This window comes from Sebastes fasciatus, chromosome 6 (assembly GCF_043250625.1).
Source record: "Sebastes fasciatus isolate fSebFas1 chromosome 6, fSebFas1.pri, whole genome shotgun sequence".
Taxonomy (NCBI): domain Eukaryota; kingdom Metazoa; phylum Chordata; class Actinopteri; order Perciformes; family Sebastidae; genus Sebastes; species Sebastes fasciatus.
In genome coordinates, this window is record NC_133800.1 from 7,815,791 (window position 1) to 7,830,348 (window position 14,558).

Here is a 14,558-nt window from a genome sequence, read left to right on the forward strand (position 1 = left end):
TTACTTGACTCTTTTCTTGTCTTGCCACTTTCTAGTTCTTCTCCATTTCAGAGGGAAAACTTTTCTCTTCACTACAATTATCTGACAGCTTTAGTTACTTACTTTTTTTTTTGCACACAAAACATGAAGAGTTTATTGAACATGATGCATTGTTATAAATTAAATTACCCAACAGTATATACAAGTACAGCTGGAACGATTAGTCCATTAATCGATTACCAGTTGACAGGTAATTATTCGCAACAATTTAAATAATTCTTCTTGCAAAATCATATTCAGGGTTCCAGTTTCACAAATGCTGCTTTTCATGTTAATTATTTTGATTATTTCTATTTATTTCTAATCATTTTGAAGTTTGGACTGTTGGTTGGATAAACAAGCATTGTTAAGGTCACTTTGGGCTCTGAGTAATGTTTTTGTTTTCACATTATTTTTTACAAACCAAACAATCAACCGATTAATGGGGAAAATGATCAGCAGATGACTCCATAATGAAAATAATCATTAGTTGCAGTCTACTATAGGCTACACAAAATAGTTAAAAAATAGCTCCACCTCAACCAACTACAACAGGAAACCCTGCCTTAATGCATGAGTAATAATAATCTAATGAAATATATAATAGTAACAGTCACAGGGGACTTTTTTTTCACAATTTCAATGCAGGACTTTTACTTGTATTTTTACAGAGTGGTATTAGTACTTTTACTCAAGTAAAGGGTCTAAATACTTCCTCCACCACTGGTCAAACTGTCATAATTTATGGGTGACCCCAACTGTGTCCATATTACTGAGTTTTTAAAGGTGCTATTGATAACATTCAGCCACTAGATGTTGCATTCTCCCTCCCCGTTCCATTGCATTTACTTCATAACAAGTTGCCAGGCACTTAATGTCAATCTCAGACATTTATCTGTTTTTTCCACACTAACTGACGACCCAGAGATACCATGTGATACCAACGTTGTTTTACTATTGGCTCACAAGCCCAGTTACTGTAGAAGAGGGAACTAAACGCCAGATATCTTCCACAGAGATAAACAAAACATTGATTTTGGACCCGCCAATTTTTTTAAATGATTAATTCACAATTTCAGGAAAAGCCATATGGCACCTTTCTAAAAGCTCTGTGGATTTATTATAAAATAAAAATCAATCATCCATCCATCCATCCATCCATCCATCCATCAATCCATCCACCAATCCACCCATCTATCCATCCAACCATCCATCCACTCATCCAACCATCCACCCACCCATCCATCCATCCACCCACCCATCCACCCATCCACCCATTCATCCATCCATCCACCCATCTACCCACCCATCCACCCATCCACCCACCCATCCACTCATCCACTCATCCATCCATCCATCCAGGTGACTGTATATATGACACTATAGCCTTTTCCCTGGGGGGTAGATCACTGGCTGGAAGCCAAAAGGGGGCGTTAGTATCATGCAGCCCGGAGGGGCGGGACCAGAGGTGGGTGTGTGTCTCTCAGCTGATGCGCGTATCAACCGACTCCATCATCAGCATCCGACGCTGACAGCGGTCGAAGACAGCAGACAGCACATCCCTAATATCACCGACCCCGCGGTAACAACGCAGACTAACTCAGAGCCGTGGCCGACCAGGATACTGACTGACGTTGCTGTCCTGTGACAAATATTATTTATTGAGGCTGCCATCTTACAAACCACCGAGCTGCAGAATAGTGAGTAGCCTTTGATGATGGACCGCCAGGATGCTGCAATCGGTAAATCAAAGCTACTGTCGTCAATGTCAATGTCGCTGTGCATCTTTAATTCGGATGTATTGTGTGATTCAGCAGAGGGGTCGTGCGTTTTGTCTCTTGTCACGGGGCCTAGCGCGTAATTGTTTGTGGAGCGCAGTGGATCCAGGGCTTGATGCGGATGCTGCTAAAGCCGCCCTTGCCGCCCAGGGATGCAGAGAAAAGAGGAGAGAGAGGGGGAGTCGTGAGGGGAGGGGATGGAGGCAGAGCAGCAGATAGATAGGCAGGGTATTTTACTACTACTACTATTCACCCAAGTGGAAGTAAACCTCTAGTAAATGGGCTGAGAAGGGGAGGTGCACTACCATGACTGCGTCTCTATCTATCTATCTATCTATCTATCTATCTATCTATGTATCTATCTGTCTATCTATCTATTGATGATATACTATTGTGTGATTTTGGTGAATATATGTGAACAAGCTCTATATTTCTTAACCTTGTTGATGGCACACATAGTAGCCTGTATACAAACATGTTTATTTTTGCAAGCACACAGTCTTACATACATACAGTATGTGCATATACATGCCTCACTCAGTTGCCAGATTATTAGGTACCCTATCTTTCTAAAACTAATACAACAGTCCTGCAATAAATACCTTCATTAAGTTTATATATATATATTCATTATTAGTTCAGTTGTTGTCATTTTGGAGGCTGCAGTCTGTGGTGACTTGTATTGTGTTACACTGAGTGGTGTCTCTCTCAGTATTTTTGCCTTTACTAGGAGACAGTGAATGGCTAACACAGGAAACAAAAGAGTTGTAGATGAAGTGCAGCAAAGGTCCCAGGTTGGACTCAAATGGATGGACGTTGACCTTATGTGCAGGTCAGCATCCCAAACCCCCCGAGACCACCAGGACACCACTGAGAGGTGTTTCTGATATTTAGTCGCTGATATAAATGGGACACTTGACAGAAACACCTCTCGGTATAATGCAATACAGTTCAACTATAACTACAGCCTCTGAATATAAAGGCTACACTCAGTTGGCAGTTTATTAGGCCAAATAAGTCAGTCTAATACAACAGTCATGCAATACATACTTAGTTTAAGCTGTTTGGGTGAAGTTATGGATCATTTTGGAAGCTGTAGTTTGTGTTGTTGTTGAATTGTATTCCATTATCCTGAGAGGTGTTTCTAATATTTTGTCCACCCCATTTGTAGAGTAGATATTAGAAGCACCTCTCTGGATAACCAGGGCCAGATAAACCTGCTACAGGAGCCCCTTTAGAGCCTCCCACACTCACATTCCCCCCAACCCAGTTTGCCAAGAGACCCAGAAACCAACCAGTAGCCTAAACTGTAAATTAGCTTGTGAATATTTGATTAAACACTTTTTTTTTTTTGCTTAATAATATGCACCTTAGAACATAATATAAACTGAGGGTACAGTAAATAGTAAAGGTATCATTGTAGATTTTGATACAGCTCCGCAATACAACACAATATTATTCAACAGCTCCACAAACTACATCCTCCAAAGTGACCATGAAGTTAAATCAACACTTTCTAAAACACTTTCAACACTATAACCTTCATGAAGGATGTATTGCAGGGTTGTTGTATTATTCATTTTAGCTAGGTGTACCTGATAAACTGGCACCTATGTGTAAACTAGGGTGGACATATTAACAGGAATACCTGTACACTGCAGCGCTGCGCAAATTAATACAGCAGTATTGCAATAAAGTGTAGTTTACAATGTTGAGATCTTGATATTGAGGCTGAGTAAGAGAGGCATTTGCAAAGCTTTCAGGCCATAGTTTGTGTTTTTTTGGTGTTGGATTGTAATGCACAATATGTATATAATAATTTGTAAACCAGTCCAATACGATTAAAAGAAAAGTAGCTTTTAAATAGACTCTTAAACAGCCCTAAAAACATACTTAACATTGTTTTATCAGCTGTGTAATTCGTAACTTTTCCTAATTTTTACAAGAATTGCTTACAGTATGAATCTGATCTTGATTTTCATAAGCTCTATACATGTTAGTAGTGTTGACTGCTTTTTACACCGTGCTATCCTAAACTATAACTCTATAATTTTACTTAAAACTGTGGTGTTCACTTTGCACTCAAGTTTTTAAAATGAGAAAATACTTTTCATTTGTCAAGTGCTTAATTCACACAGGAGTATACAAAACTAGGCTTTACCATGTCGTTATTTCATATGGACTATTTATTGATTTACCAGAAAATGTGCTTTGTTGTGATATATATTGTTATTGACATATGAAATGACCTATATCATGATAGAAGATTTTTACCATATCGCCCAACCATAGTCCTTATATTTCTGTTTATAACTGTTTTTAATTGATCCAACAGGGAGTTCAACCTCTCTGAGGTGTAATTGACCCCAAATGTGGGATAATACACCATCTATTTCTTTGTGTATGGCTGACCTTTTGGCATCCAAAATTCATATACCTATATTTGTTAATGCATGGCTCTATAACATATAAATCATAGTATTTTTTTCTTTGGTGTAATAGCAATGATTTACGTTAAATGGGTTACCTCTTCAATAATTTTCTACATATTGGTTTTTAATTGAGTAAAAAGAAAAGATCAAGATATCTAAAGGAATTTAGCAATTATTATTATTATTATTTTTTATTATTATTATGATTGATTATTATTATTATTTCAACACACATTGAGACCCTAAACAATAAGTAAGTAAACCAATATCTATCTGATACAGATTGAACGAGAACTGATCATTATAAGCTTCACAAAATTTGTATTTATTGCAGGGCTGTTGTTTTCTAAACTGTTTTATGCAGGTGTTCCTCTATTTGTGTCAACAAAAAATGCAAAAAAACAACAACAAACAAACAAACAAATACAACCCTCCAGTTCTATGATGCTAATGGGCACAAGATCCAGTGTGATTTCTGTTTTGCGTTGGAGTTGGTGTGAGTGACCTCTTCACCCTGCATCCCTTAACTTATGCACACAAACAAAATCGTCAAAAAACGCTCACTCTTACTACAACGTGTATCTACATAATACACAGTTGCCATAAACAGAAAGCAACACTGTGGTGTTATCATTAAACTGGAGGACATGTTTTATTCATTACACTTTATTTATATCTTCACTATACGCATAACTGTCCAGACCGATCCATCAGACCATCATTTGTATCATGGTGGGAGGACCACGCTGCCCCTCTATGTGGGCTGGAATCTATTCTGCATTAGCTATTATTGTATAACTAGTCATTATGCAATTATAATATTGTATAACTCCTTTCATTTTTCTGTGTTCCTCTAGTGTGTGTGCCCCCACTACCTGCATTAGGTTGTGATGACCCACACTACTTCCAAATGTATCTGTGACCCTCCCCAATCCTGACTCCTAACCTCTAATCCCTGACCTTTGACCCCCACTATGGGCAGTGTTGGCAGTGGGGTGGCAGGAGAGCAGGAGTTTGCCATGAAGTCTGTGGGGACGAGGACCACCCTCCCAAGAGCCCCTCCTCTCTCTCGCCGTTGCCCTGCCGACCGCAGCTGCAGCGCAGAGCGACTGCCCCGCCCTCCGGCGACTATATCCGACGGGACGGCTTCTAGCGATGAACGAGGGAGTGTTAGTGTTGCGACTGGGACCTGTACCGGGACTGACCGGCCCACTGAAACAGCCTCCTCCACCAACACTGAATGTACCATGACGGCGCCGTCCAACAACAACCAGTTGGAGTGTGGCAACGGAGCAGGCAGGCGGGAGAGGGAGTGGGAGAGGGAGAGGGAGAGGCAGCGCGAGAGGGGGAGAGACAGGGACCGGGACCGAGACTGGGACCGAGAAAGGTTAGAGAGGGAGCGAGAGAGAGAAAGGAACCGGGAGAGGGAGCGAGAACGAGTGGAGAGGGAGAGGCTGGAACGAGAGAGGGAGCGGGAGAGGGAGAGAGCCAGAGAGAGGGAAAGAGAGAGAATTGAGAGGGAGAAGATAGAAAGGGAAAGGGAGCGAGAGAGGGAAAGGGAGAGGGAGAGGGAAAGAGAGAGACTGGAGAACGAGAGACTGGAAAGAGACAGAGAGAGGGAAATGCAGGCTGCAGGTTTAGATGTTTGTGGGAACATTGTGGGACGAGGAGGAAACGAGAAGAACAGCGTGAGCATGAACCAACACCAGCACCAGCAGCACAGAGAGATGGCAGCCGCCAGAGGTGACAGTGAGAACAACCCAGGGAGCCATAACCCTCCGAACCACAACCCGCCCAAGATCCTGCCAGTATCGGGAAAACTGGAGCAGGTACTTTAAGATTTAGGACAGTGGCTCCCAACCTGGGGGTCAGCACCCTCAAAGGGGATTGTAAAATCAATCTAAGGGGTCACAACATGATTACTGGGGTAGGGAATAGTGAAAAACTAAATCCTGCCACTCAAAATTATATTTAGTTTTCCGAAATGAACCAATCTGAGAAGGGAAAACCACTACAGTTGAACTGCTCACAGTTCAAGTAACAGCTCTCATAAATATGCAGCCTGTGATGAGCGTCATAAGCACAAAAGTTTTGAACACCACTGATTTAGAAGACCAGGCTGGAAAATGTATTATACACATGCATGTTGGAAGACTTACTAGTTGCTATAATGATTCCTCCTCTCCGTACTGACCATGAAGTGATCCCTTCTTGGTGTGAGTCAAATGTAAGCGTTGGGGGATAAAAGCCGCAGTCCTTATTCTGTGCAAAAATACATCCGACGTTTCAGACAAATCTATTATGAACAGCAGCACCAGAGTTAGACAAATCAAATGGGCACCTTCCTAAATCTTTCAGTATAAAATGTCCTCTTTGCGTTACTATCCCTCCAAACAAAAAGAGGGAATGTCATACTCTAAAGACAAACAAAATGCATTCAGAAGTTCAGCGACTGCTGAGTTAACAGTCTGAATTAACCTAATCAAGTTGCTTTCGTCCAAAATTGCCGTCTTTTGGGTAAATTCCCTCCTTTCCCCGAACAGTGTTTCCTTGCTGAGCTGTGGTGGAGAGATAGTAACACAAAGAAAGAAGCTTTAATTAAAAGACTGTAACTTTTGGCCACTTTGTTTGGTTATCTAAGACTGCTAAAGCTACATATTAGCTTTGGCTGACAAGAATCGCTTTTTGCACAGAATGAGAACTGTGAACTTTGTCCCAAATCTGTCACGTTAGAAAGGGATCTCCTCACGGCCAGTATATATAGGAGGAATGATTATAGCCACCAAAAACACTTCATTTACAGTGAGTATTGCATTAAGATAGACTTGAAAAATAATTTAAAACCCACCCTTTAAAAACAGATGACATAAAATAAGATTAAAGTGCCTCAGAAAATAAACCAAATGCATCTCAAGCTGTTCCACATAAATCATGTATGATATATGTATGATGCATGTCCCATATTGTGTTAATTATATCATTGAAACTTTCTCTACAGCGTATTTTACGACATGTGTACTATCTCTGATTTCTCTTTTTACTATCTTCCTTCCTCCGTCTCTCTCGCAGGCGATGCAGAACAACTCAGGCCTTGTTCGTCCCTCTGCCTTCAAGCCGGTGGTTCCCAAGAGCTTCCACTCCATGCAGAACCTGGTGGGCCAGGCAGGAGGGGCTGGGAGCGAGGGCAAGACTGAGGCAAGGAGTGAAGGGTTCAGTGAGAGCAGAGGAGGCAGGAGAGGCAGGGACGGAGCAGGAGGAGAGTCAGGAGAGGTCCCAGAGGCCCTGCTCCTGGACCAGGACAGCCCAGTGAGGGTCAGCAGAACTGAGGGCGGGGGAAATGGTAATGAAGTGGTTCAGGGAGGGATGTCTGACTCAGGGAGGAACTCCCTGACCAGCCTGCCCACCTATACGGGCTCGGGGTCCGGTTGTGGGCCCCCAGCCGTCCTGGGGCCTCTCAGTGCTTCCACCAGCCACATCAACAGGTTGGGCATGGTTGGGGCAGCTGCAGGCCTCGACAAGCTGGAAAAGCCCGGCTACCAGGTAAGGCCATCATCCATATACTCACTTCGTCTGCACCTCGCTGATATCGTCTCTAATGTATCGTGATGTGGTTCTTTCCTCCAGAACGGGCTCAGCGCCTCAGACAGCGGCCGGTCCTCCTCGGGAAAGAGCTCCTCGTCCTATCAGAGGCTGAGCCACCTGAGCGACGCCCCAGCACCTCTACGCCCCTCCCCTTCCTCCGATGACATCATCCAGGACCTGGAGGACCGCTTGTGGGAGAAAGAGCAAGAGGTCAGAGGCCACTCAGAACATGTCTGATGTGCACTTAGTGGGCTCTCCATTAAAAACAAGGCGTATATGAGCCAGCTTTTAAAGGATCAGTTCTGATCTTATTTGATAGTCCCACATTTTGTTATCAAAGTTGGATTTCTCCTACGTTTACTGTCTTAACTGGCTGTTTTGTGGTCTGATTACTGTTTTTTTCTACCAGGTGCAGCACATGCGTAGAAACCTGGACCAAAGTGAGGCAGCAATCATTCAGGTGTTTGAGGAGAAGCAACGTGTCTGGGAGCGACAGATGGACGAGCTGAGACAGAACTACGCCTCGCGCCTGCAGCAGGTGAACTCAGCAGGATGTCGCTGCACTTTATTTCTCAAGTCCAAATGCAACCTGTGTGAAGTCTTGGGAGAAGTGCAGAATGAAGCATGTGGTCAAAATCTGATACAATGATACAATTTCTGGGGGGTACATACAACAGATACATGTTTTTGTCAGATCTACTTGTTTTAAATATCTTTGGAGGAAGCCACATCTTGCTGCATAGTAGGTGGAATCTCTTAAAGGTATTTAATGGTTCATTTTGGAATCAAGATACAGGTAAACGCTGGTAAAATGCAGCATCCTCTGAAAGGCATTTAGACCAAATCTGTTGCTGATATACAACACGTAATGGGTCATGGCTTTAAGTACCAGAAGATGTTATTGCAGGATCTGTATATATACGTATGTTCCACATATAGGTGGATACCGTCAAAACTTACACTGTATATGTCCAATTTGTCTGCAGGTTACCCGTCGTGCTCAGCGCTCCCAGACCGCCCTGCAGGCCCAGATAAGCCGTCTGTCCCAGGACAAGAGGAGGCTCCAGGAGGAGATGGCGGCTCTGTTGGCCCAGAGAGAGGAGCTGGAGAGAAAGTGTCTGGATTACAGGAAGGAGCAGGCTGACATCTTGCCTCGTCTGGAGGAGACCAAGTGGGAGGTGAGATATGAGTATATGACTTGGTGCGCTTGGCTAGTTCAGTAAAATGTTATCAGGGTTACATCATGGTAGACTGAGCAGTGCAGCGCTGAGTATAAAGGTGTGTGTGTGAAGCTGCCCGTGTCTGTAAGTATGTGTGTACAAGCAACGCACTTGTATGTAACGGGATAGGGAGTACCACAAATACTAAGTACTAAAAGAAAGAAAAAGAAGATACTACTCACTTATTCGTTATGCTCCAGGTATGTCAGAAGGCAGGGGAGATCTCCCTGCTGAAGCAGCAGCTGAGGGAGAGCCAGGCTGAAGTGACCCAGCGAGCTGGAGAGATGGTGGCCCTGAGAGGCCAGCTGAAGGAGCTCAACGCCCAGCTGAGGGAGCGGGAGGAGACCATGCTGGGCCTGAAGGACTCCTATAGCACCAAGAGTCTGGAGCTGGAGAAGTGTGAGGGGGAGCTGAGGAGGACTCTGTCAGAGGTGAGTTTTCAGTTTCACCTTAATTAATACTCAGCGGACTTTAACGCCAAGGATTCTAAATAACAGAAACATGTTAATAATCCATTAAATCAGTCTCCAAACATAACAAAAATCACGTACTCTTAGTCAGGTTATTCATCAGATTTTTCAACAAAAACATAGGGCTTCCTGTTATCCAATAATTCAGTATTAGAGCACATAAAATCCTCTTTAAGTGTCTCTGATAAAACCCCGTCACTGTAAGATTCAAGATATGATGGTAATTTGTGTATAGGAGATTACAAGTGAACAAAAACCTCCAGCCCAGCGTCTGAAAACACGATTTCCAGTATGTTTGCGTACACTGTAAATGCAATGGTAAACAGCAACGAGGGACTGAAGAGGGGAGACCAATTTTTTCTTTTTGGCTTTTATGTGCTTTTATCACCAGTCAGCCAAATTTGATGCCTTTTTTAATAATATAAAATAATAATAAAACCATATTTAAGCCCAATAGTTTGTCACTGTATCTGGTTAGAAAATCTGATTCATGTCATCAATGTAGAATTGTATATTAGTTGTATTTATAGACATGACCTCATTCTCACTATATGGTGACCAGAATCTCCCTCAGAAGTGTTTAAAAACGACAAAATGCATGAAACTTGGATGTAAAAAGCTCACATTGTTCTAGTTCTAGGATGAAAATCTTGTGTCGTTGCAGCGAATGGTCGACTTTATCAAAGGCTTTACGAAAAGAGCAATGCAATGTTGATTACTGTCCAAAGCAGCCAAAATATAGTTTATGACAAGTGAGATTGCAGGATTGGGATGCTTACCACTAAATCTAGATTGTTGAGCATTTAAATCCCTGAAATCCCTCAGAGGGATTCCAATAACTTGGTGAGGAGACTATATAGGACTAATTGGGGATTGGGCAACATTATGTATTACAGCTGCAGCCATTTCTTTTCCTTTGTGCTGTACAGTATGAACTCTTAAGCAGTTCACGCACATAAAATATGTATATAGATGTGTATTCCATTACTAAAGAGGCTGTAAGTTTGAGAGCAATATCTGGGGCAATTTACGAGTGCCATAAAAACACTCAAAACTGTTTAAAGCAAGTTTAAATATAATATTTTAATATAAAATGATGTCAGACAACAGCTTTAATGTGCTAATTGCCAAGACTAAGAGGATTACTCTCCCACTCTCCATCAAGTCTGTCTGTATTATAGTCTCACCTGATTCAACCGACTGGTCCAACATCCGTCACTGCTGCTATCAGCCGTACAATCCTATTTCGAGTGTGCCTATGTAAAGCAAATGTGCATGCTTGCATTCATGCATGTATGTAAAATGAACACAGCTGGATGTGTATTTGTTTGAATAGCTGTGTTAATGTTTTTACACATTATCTGTATTTATGTATATAACTATGTACACTATTAAGGCTTATTACCCTTTATGTCCTGTTTTGTTCTTTTATTCTATTTCAATGTAGGAGACACCTTGTGTGTGATTGTCCACCTCAAATACTACATGTAAAACTAAATTAATAATTAATTTAATTTTCCTGTGATATATATTTTCCTTTCTACAGGTGTCCATCCTCAGAGAGAAGCTGGGTGTATTTGAAGCAGAGGTGCTTAGTTTAAAGCGGGCTCTGAGTGAAGTGAGCAGAGGAGCAGAAGTTGTTGTGAGCCCGAACTTAGCTGCTGCAGGACTATTGCCACCATGGGGAATCGTCCACTGCCCGCGAAACCCCACTGAGCCCTCACCCAACTCCCTCACCCCCACATCTGACTCCCTGCTGAGTCTTCAGAGTGACGAAGCCAAAGCTCAAAGGCAGGAAGCTCAGAGGCAGGAGAGGCAGCAACGCGAAGAAGCTCAGTGGCGTGACGCGCAGCAGCGGCAAGATGCCCATATGCAGCAGGACATCCGAATGCGTCAGGATGCCCAAATCCGACCAGATGCCCAACTCCGTCAGGAGGCCCAGCTTCGTCAGGAGGCTCATCTCCGCCATGAAGCCCAACTACGCCAAGAAGCACAGCTGCGCCAAGAGGTGCAGCTCCGTCAAGAGACCCATCTCCGTCAGGAGGCCCAGCTCTGCCACGAGGCCCAAATGCGCCAAGAGGCCCAGCTACGTCACGAGGCCCAACTCTGCCAGGATGTGCAGCTGCGTCAGGAAGGCCACCAGCCACAGCGAGGCCAGGAAGGCCACTGGGACGAGGCAGGGGAGCTGCGCAGGCAACTTGAGCAGCTGCAGGGCGCTTTGCGCCTGGAGCGGCAGCAACGGGAACGTCAGGCCCTCAACTTCGACCAGGAGCGACACACCTGGCAGGACGAGAAGGAAAGGGTTTTGAAATACCAGGCACAGCTGCAGCTCAGCTACGTGGAAACGCTGCAGAAGAACCAAGCTTTGGAGAAACGTATGACCCAGTTGGGAGCCAAACCAAACACAACGTCCACCACCACTACTATTACCACTACCACCACCACCTCCCCCACCTCCTCCAATTCTCCACCTCCACCACCAGCCCTCTCACCTCTGGGTGCTCAGCCCCCACCCTCTCTCCCCAGCCCCATCGCCCTCACCATCTCCCCGCCTTGTGAAGACCAAAAGGGCCCTCCGTCTCTCCACCAGCTTGCCAATCCCTGGGCAGGACCCTCACGCCTGGAGAGGATAGAGTCCACTGAGATATAGAGACAGCTCCATGGCCAATGCACTCACGGTGACAAGGCCTCTCACACAAAACCACTTCAGCATACAGTTGAAAAACAGTTCAGTCTACAATAGAATAAATCAGTCCAGTCTGACATACTTTTCAAAGCAACTAAAGACACTAAACAGCAACAACAGCGACTTCAGAATCCAACACTATCAGCAACAAGCAGATCACCTGAGCAGGAAGTTGAACTTCATTCAATATATCAATGATTTTTCAACCTTCTAAGCAGCCTTTCTCTCACTAGTTGCACACATCCTACCTAATCAGTGTTCATGAAAAGTGTGCCATGCTGATGGATGGCAGAAAAGCAAAACGTTAAATGACAATGTTTAGATGACAGCACTAATACGGGGGTCATTTAATGCCCATGCTAGAAAAGGACCAAGACAATCAGGGATATTGTCAGAAATTGTCAACAAGAGTATTATGCGGTATTTATTCATTGTAAGTCTGTGTCACTGGTAATGTAAAAGTAGAAATAGTGGTCAGAGTGTGTGATGTTAACTTGCATTTTTGGCCAGAGAGCGCCTTACTCCATTCTTTCCAGCATGTATACGATAACAACTAATGCTGGGAATAGATGAAAAAAAAAATGATTTTAGAAATGATTATCATTTTCAGTGCTTTAATTTTAATATCAGCAAACTGGTTACACAACATTATGACACATGGCTGGACTATTTCATTTAAATCCCAGCAGATATCAAAGGTCACACTGACCGATTCAGTTTTCAAGTTCAGCTTCAAGTTTCAAGTCATTTCATGCACAGGGTCCAACATGCATGACCCACTTAAACACATCATTAAGACCAACAGAGTTTATATTTTCTACAAATTGAATGAAATAGATATGTTTAGTAGATAATCAACCCCAACTGAATATAGTATATGTTTTAAGACGTGGGAGAACCTGGTTCGCCTTTCACTGCTGATCGTCTGCGGTGACTAAAAACAAACACTAGAGGTCATAGGAGAGCTTTCACGGCGCTCCCGACTCAAATTTCTTCTGAGAATGTGAATGGAAGCACACGATTTGAATTTGGTTATTATGACAATTGTGTCGTTCACTTTGTGCATTTACAGCCAAGAAATCTGAGTAATCAGTCAGTATCCCCAAAGTTAAAAATAAGATTTAATAGAATGTATGATATACTAGAAAGAAATACTTATAATAGTTATAGATTGTAAATGTGTGTGTGAGTGTGTGTGTGGGAGAGCGGGTGTGTGCATGTGTGTATACATACGAAACGCTTCAGCTTATGAGATTGAGGAGAGAGGGACTAGTGGCAATACGGCAAGGGAAGATGTATTGAGAGCAAAGGGATTTGTTGGGGCGGCTTTAACTACAGTAAGATGTACATCAAAGCTTGGTACAAGGACAGTGAGACTGAAAATTAAAACTGAGGGAGTCTGTATATCCTAGAAAACTCTACTTTCTTCTGTATAGTTCATTTAGACAAAGCAGGGGAGAAGGAAGTAAAAAAAAAAATATCTGAAAAATGGAAAGTCTGCCTCTTTAAAGGGAGCATTCAGGCTAACTGCACTACGTAGTGTCCTACACACGAGTTATGATGTACAGTAGACTCAGATGTGAATATCATGGCTTTTATATGTGTTGTTTATGCCAGCATACAAAGATGTTGCTCAAGAATAATAACTTATCTCTAAGGTATTACATAGTATTATCATCTTTATTACTGTTATTATATTATGGTGAACTGACAGAGAAAAGATGTGCCATTTGAGCTTTCCTTTATGTGTTTTTTTAAACTGTGTAGATAGCCTATTATTGGCCTACCATAATGGTGCAATCATAGCAACCCTGTCCAAAAATGATGTTCCTTTTGATGTAGGTGATAAATGTAGTTACAGTATTGCATTGTTTAGAGAACAAAATGCTACCGATTTTATACATGTTTCAAATTTATTGTTTGCATTTATGTTACTAGTACTGTTCTGGCTTGATTAAAACCACCCTTTGTTAAAATTCAGCAGAACTAATAAAGATATGTGAATAATTCAGCACTTTTTGTCAGTGAGAAAATCATTTGTCCTGTGGTTAAGACAACATATGATGCTCAGCTTTGAAAAGGTCCTCCAAATATTGGAATACAGGATTATTATTATTATTATTATTGTTATGCTCAGGACTAATAATTATCAGGGGTCATGAGACAATTGACAAGATGAAAGAAGAAAAAACATATTTCTGCTACACAAAGAAAGATTTATCTTTTCAGACTTTTGTCTAATCACATTTTCTTGTTAATTACTGCAATTTTACTCCACCAGACCTCTAAAAAGTATTAAAACCAAAAGACTCCATTAGGTAAAAGTCCTGAAGTATTTCAAAAAAATTAATATGAAAAGTAAATTATGCTTA

At 42.4% G+C, this 14,558-nt stretch overlaps 1 protein-coding gene across 2 annotated transcripts; it reads left to right on the forward strand.

The window, feature by feature from the left end:
* Window positions 1-1,484: 1,484 nt before the first annotated feature.
* lzts3b (leucine zipper, putative tumor suppressor family member 3b) lies at window positions 1,485-14,190 on the forward strand. 2 transcript variants are annotated; one of them, XM_074637453.1, is made up of 8 exons: window positions 1,485-1,760; window positions 5,086-6,057; window positions 7,298-7,768; window positions 7,853-8,020; window positions 8,220-8,348; window positions 8,797-8,988; window positions 9,231-9,461; window positions 11,047-14,190. In XM_074637453.1, exons 2-8 carry the CDS (start codon window positions 5,203-5,205, stop codon window positions 12,148-12,150), a joined length of 3,150 nt encoding a protein of 1,049 aa, XP_074493554.1. In that variant the 5' UTR covers window positions 1,485-1,760; window positions 5,086-5,202; the 3' UTR covers window positions 12,151-14,190. The 2 variants fall into 2 exon arrangements, with proteins under 2 accessions (XP_074493554.1, XP_074493555.1); XM_074637454.1 differs by having other exon boundaries at window positions 5,211-6,057.
* The last annotated feature ends 368 nt before the right edge of the window (window positions 14,191-14,558 follow it).

Excerpts from the sequence above, each read along its gene's own strand:
- lzts3b (XM_074637453.1), top strand. The coding sequence starts at position 5,203 with ATGGGCAGTGTTGGCAGTGGGGTGGCAGGAGAGCAGGAGTTTGCCATG. Across the intron at positions 8,349-8,796 it reads ACGCCTCGCGCCTGCAGCAG|GTTACCCGTCGTGCTCAGCG; the intron begins GTGAACTCAGCA and ends ATTTGTCTGCAG. Across the intron at positions 9,462-11,046 it reads TGAGGAGGACTCTGTCAGAG|GTGTCCATCCTCAGAGAGAA; the intron begins GTGAGTTTTCAG and ends TCCTTTCTACAG.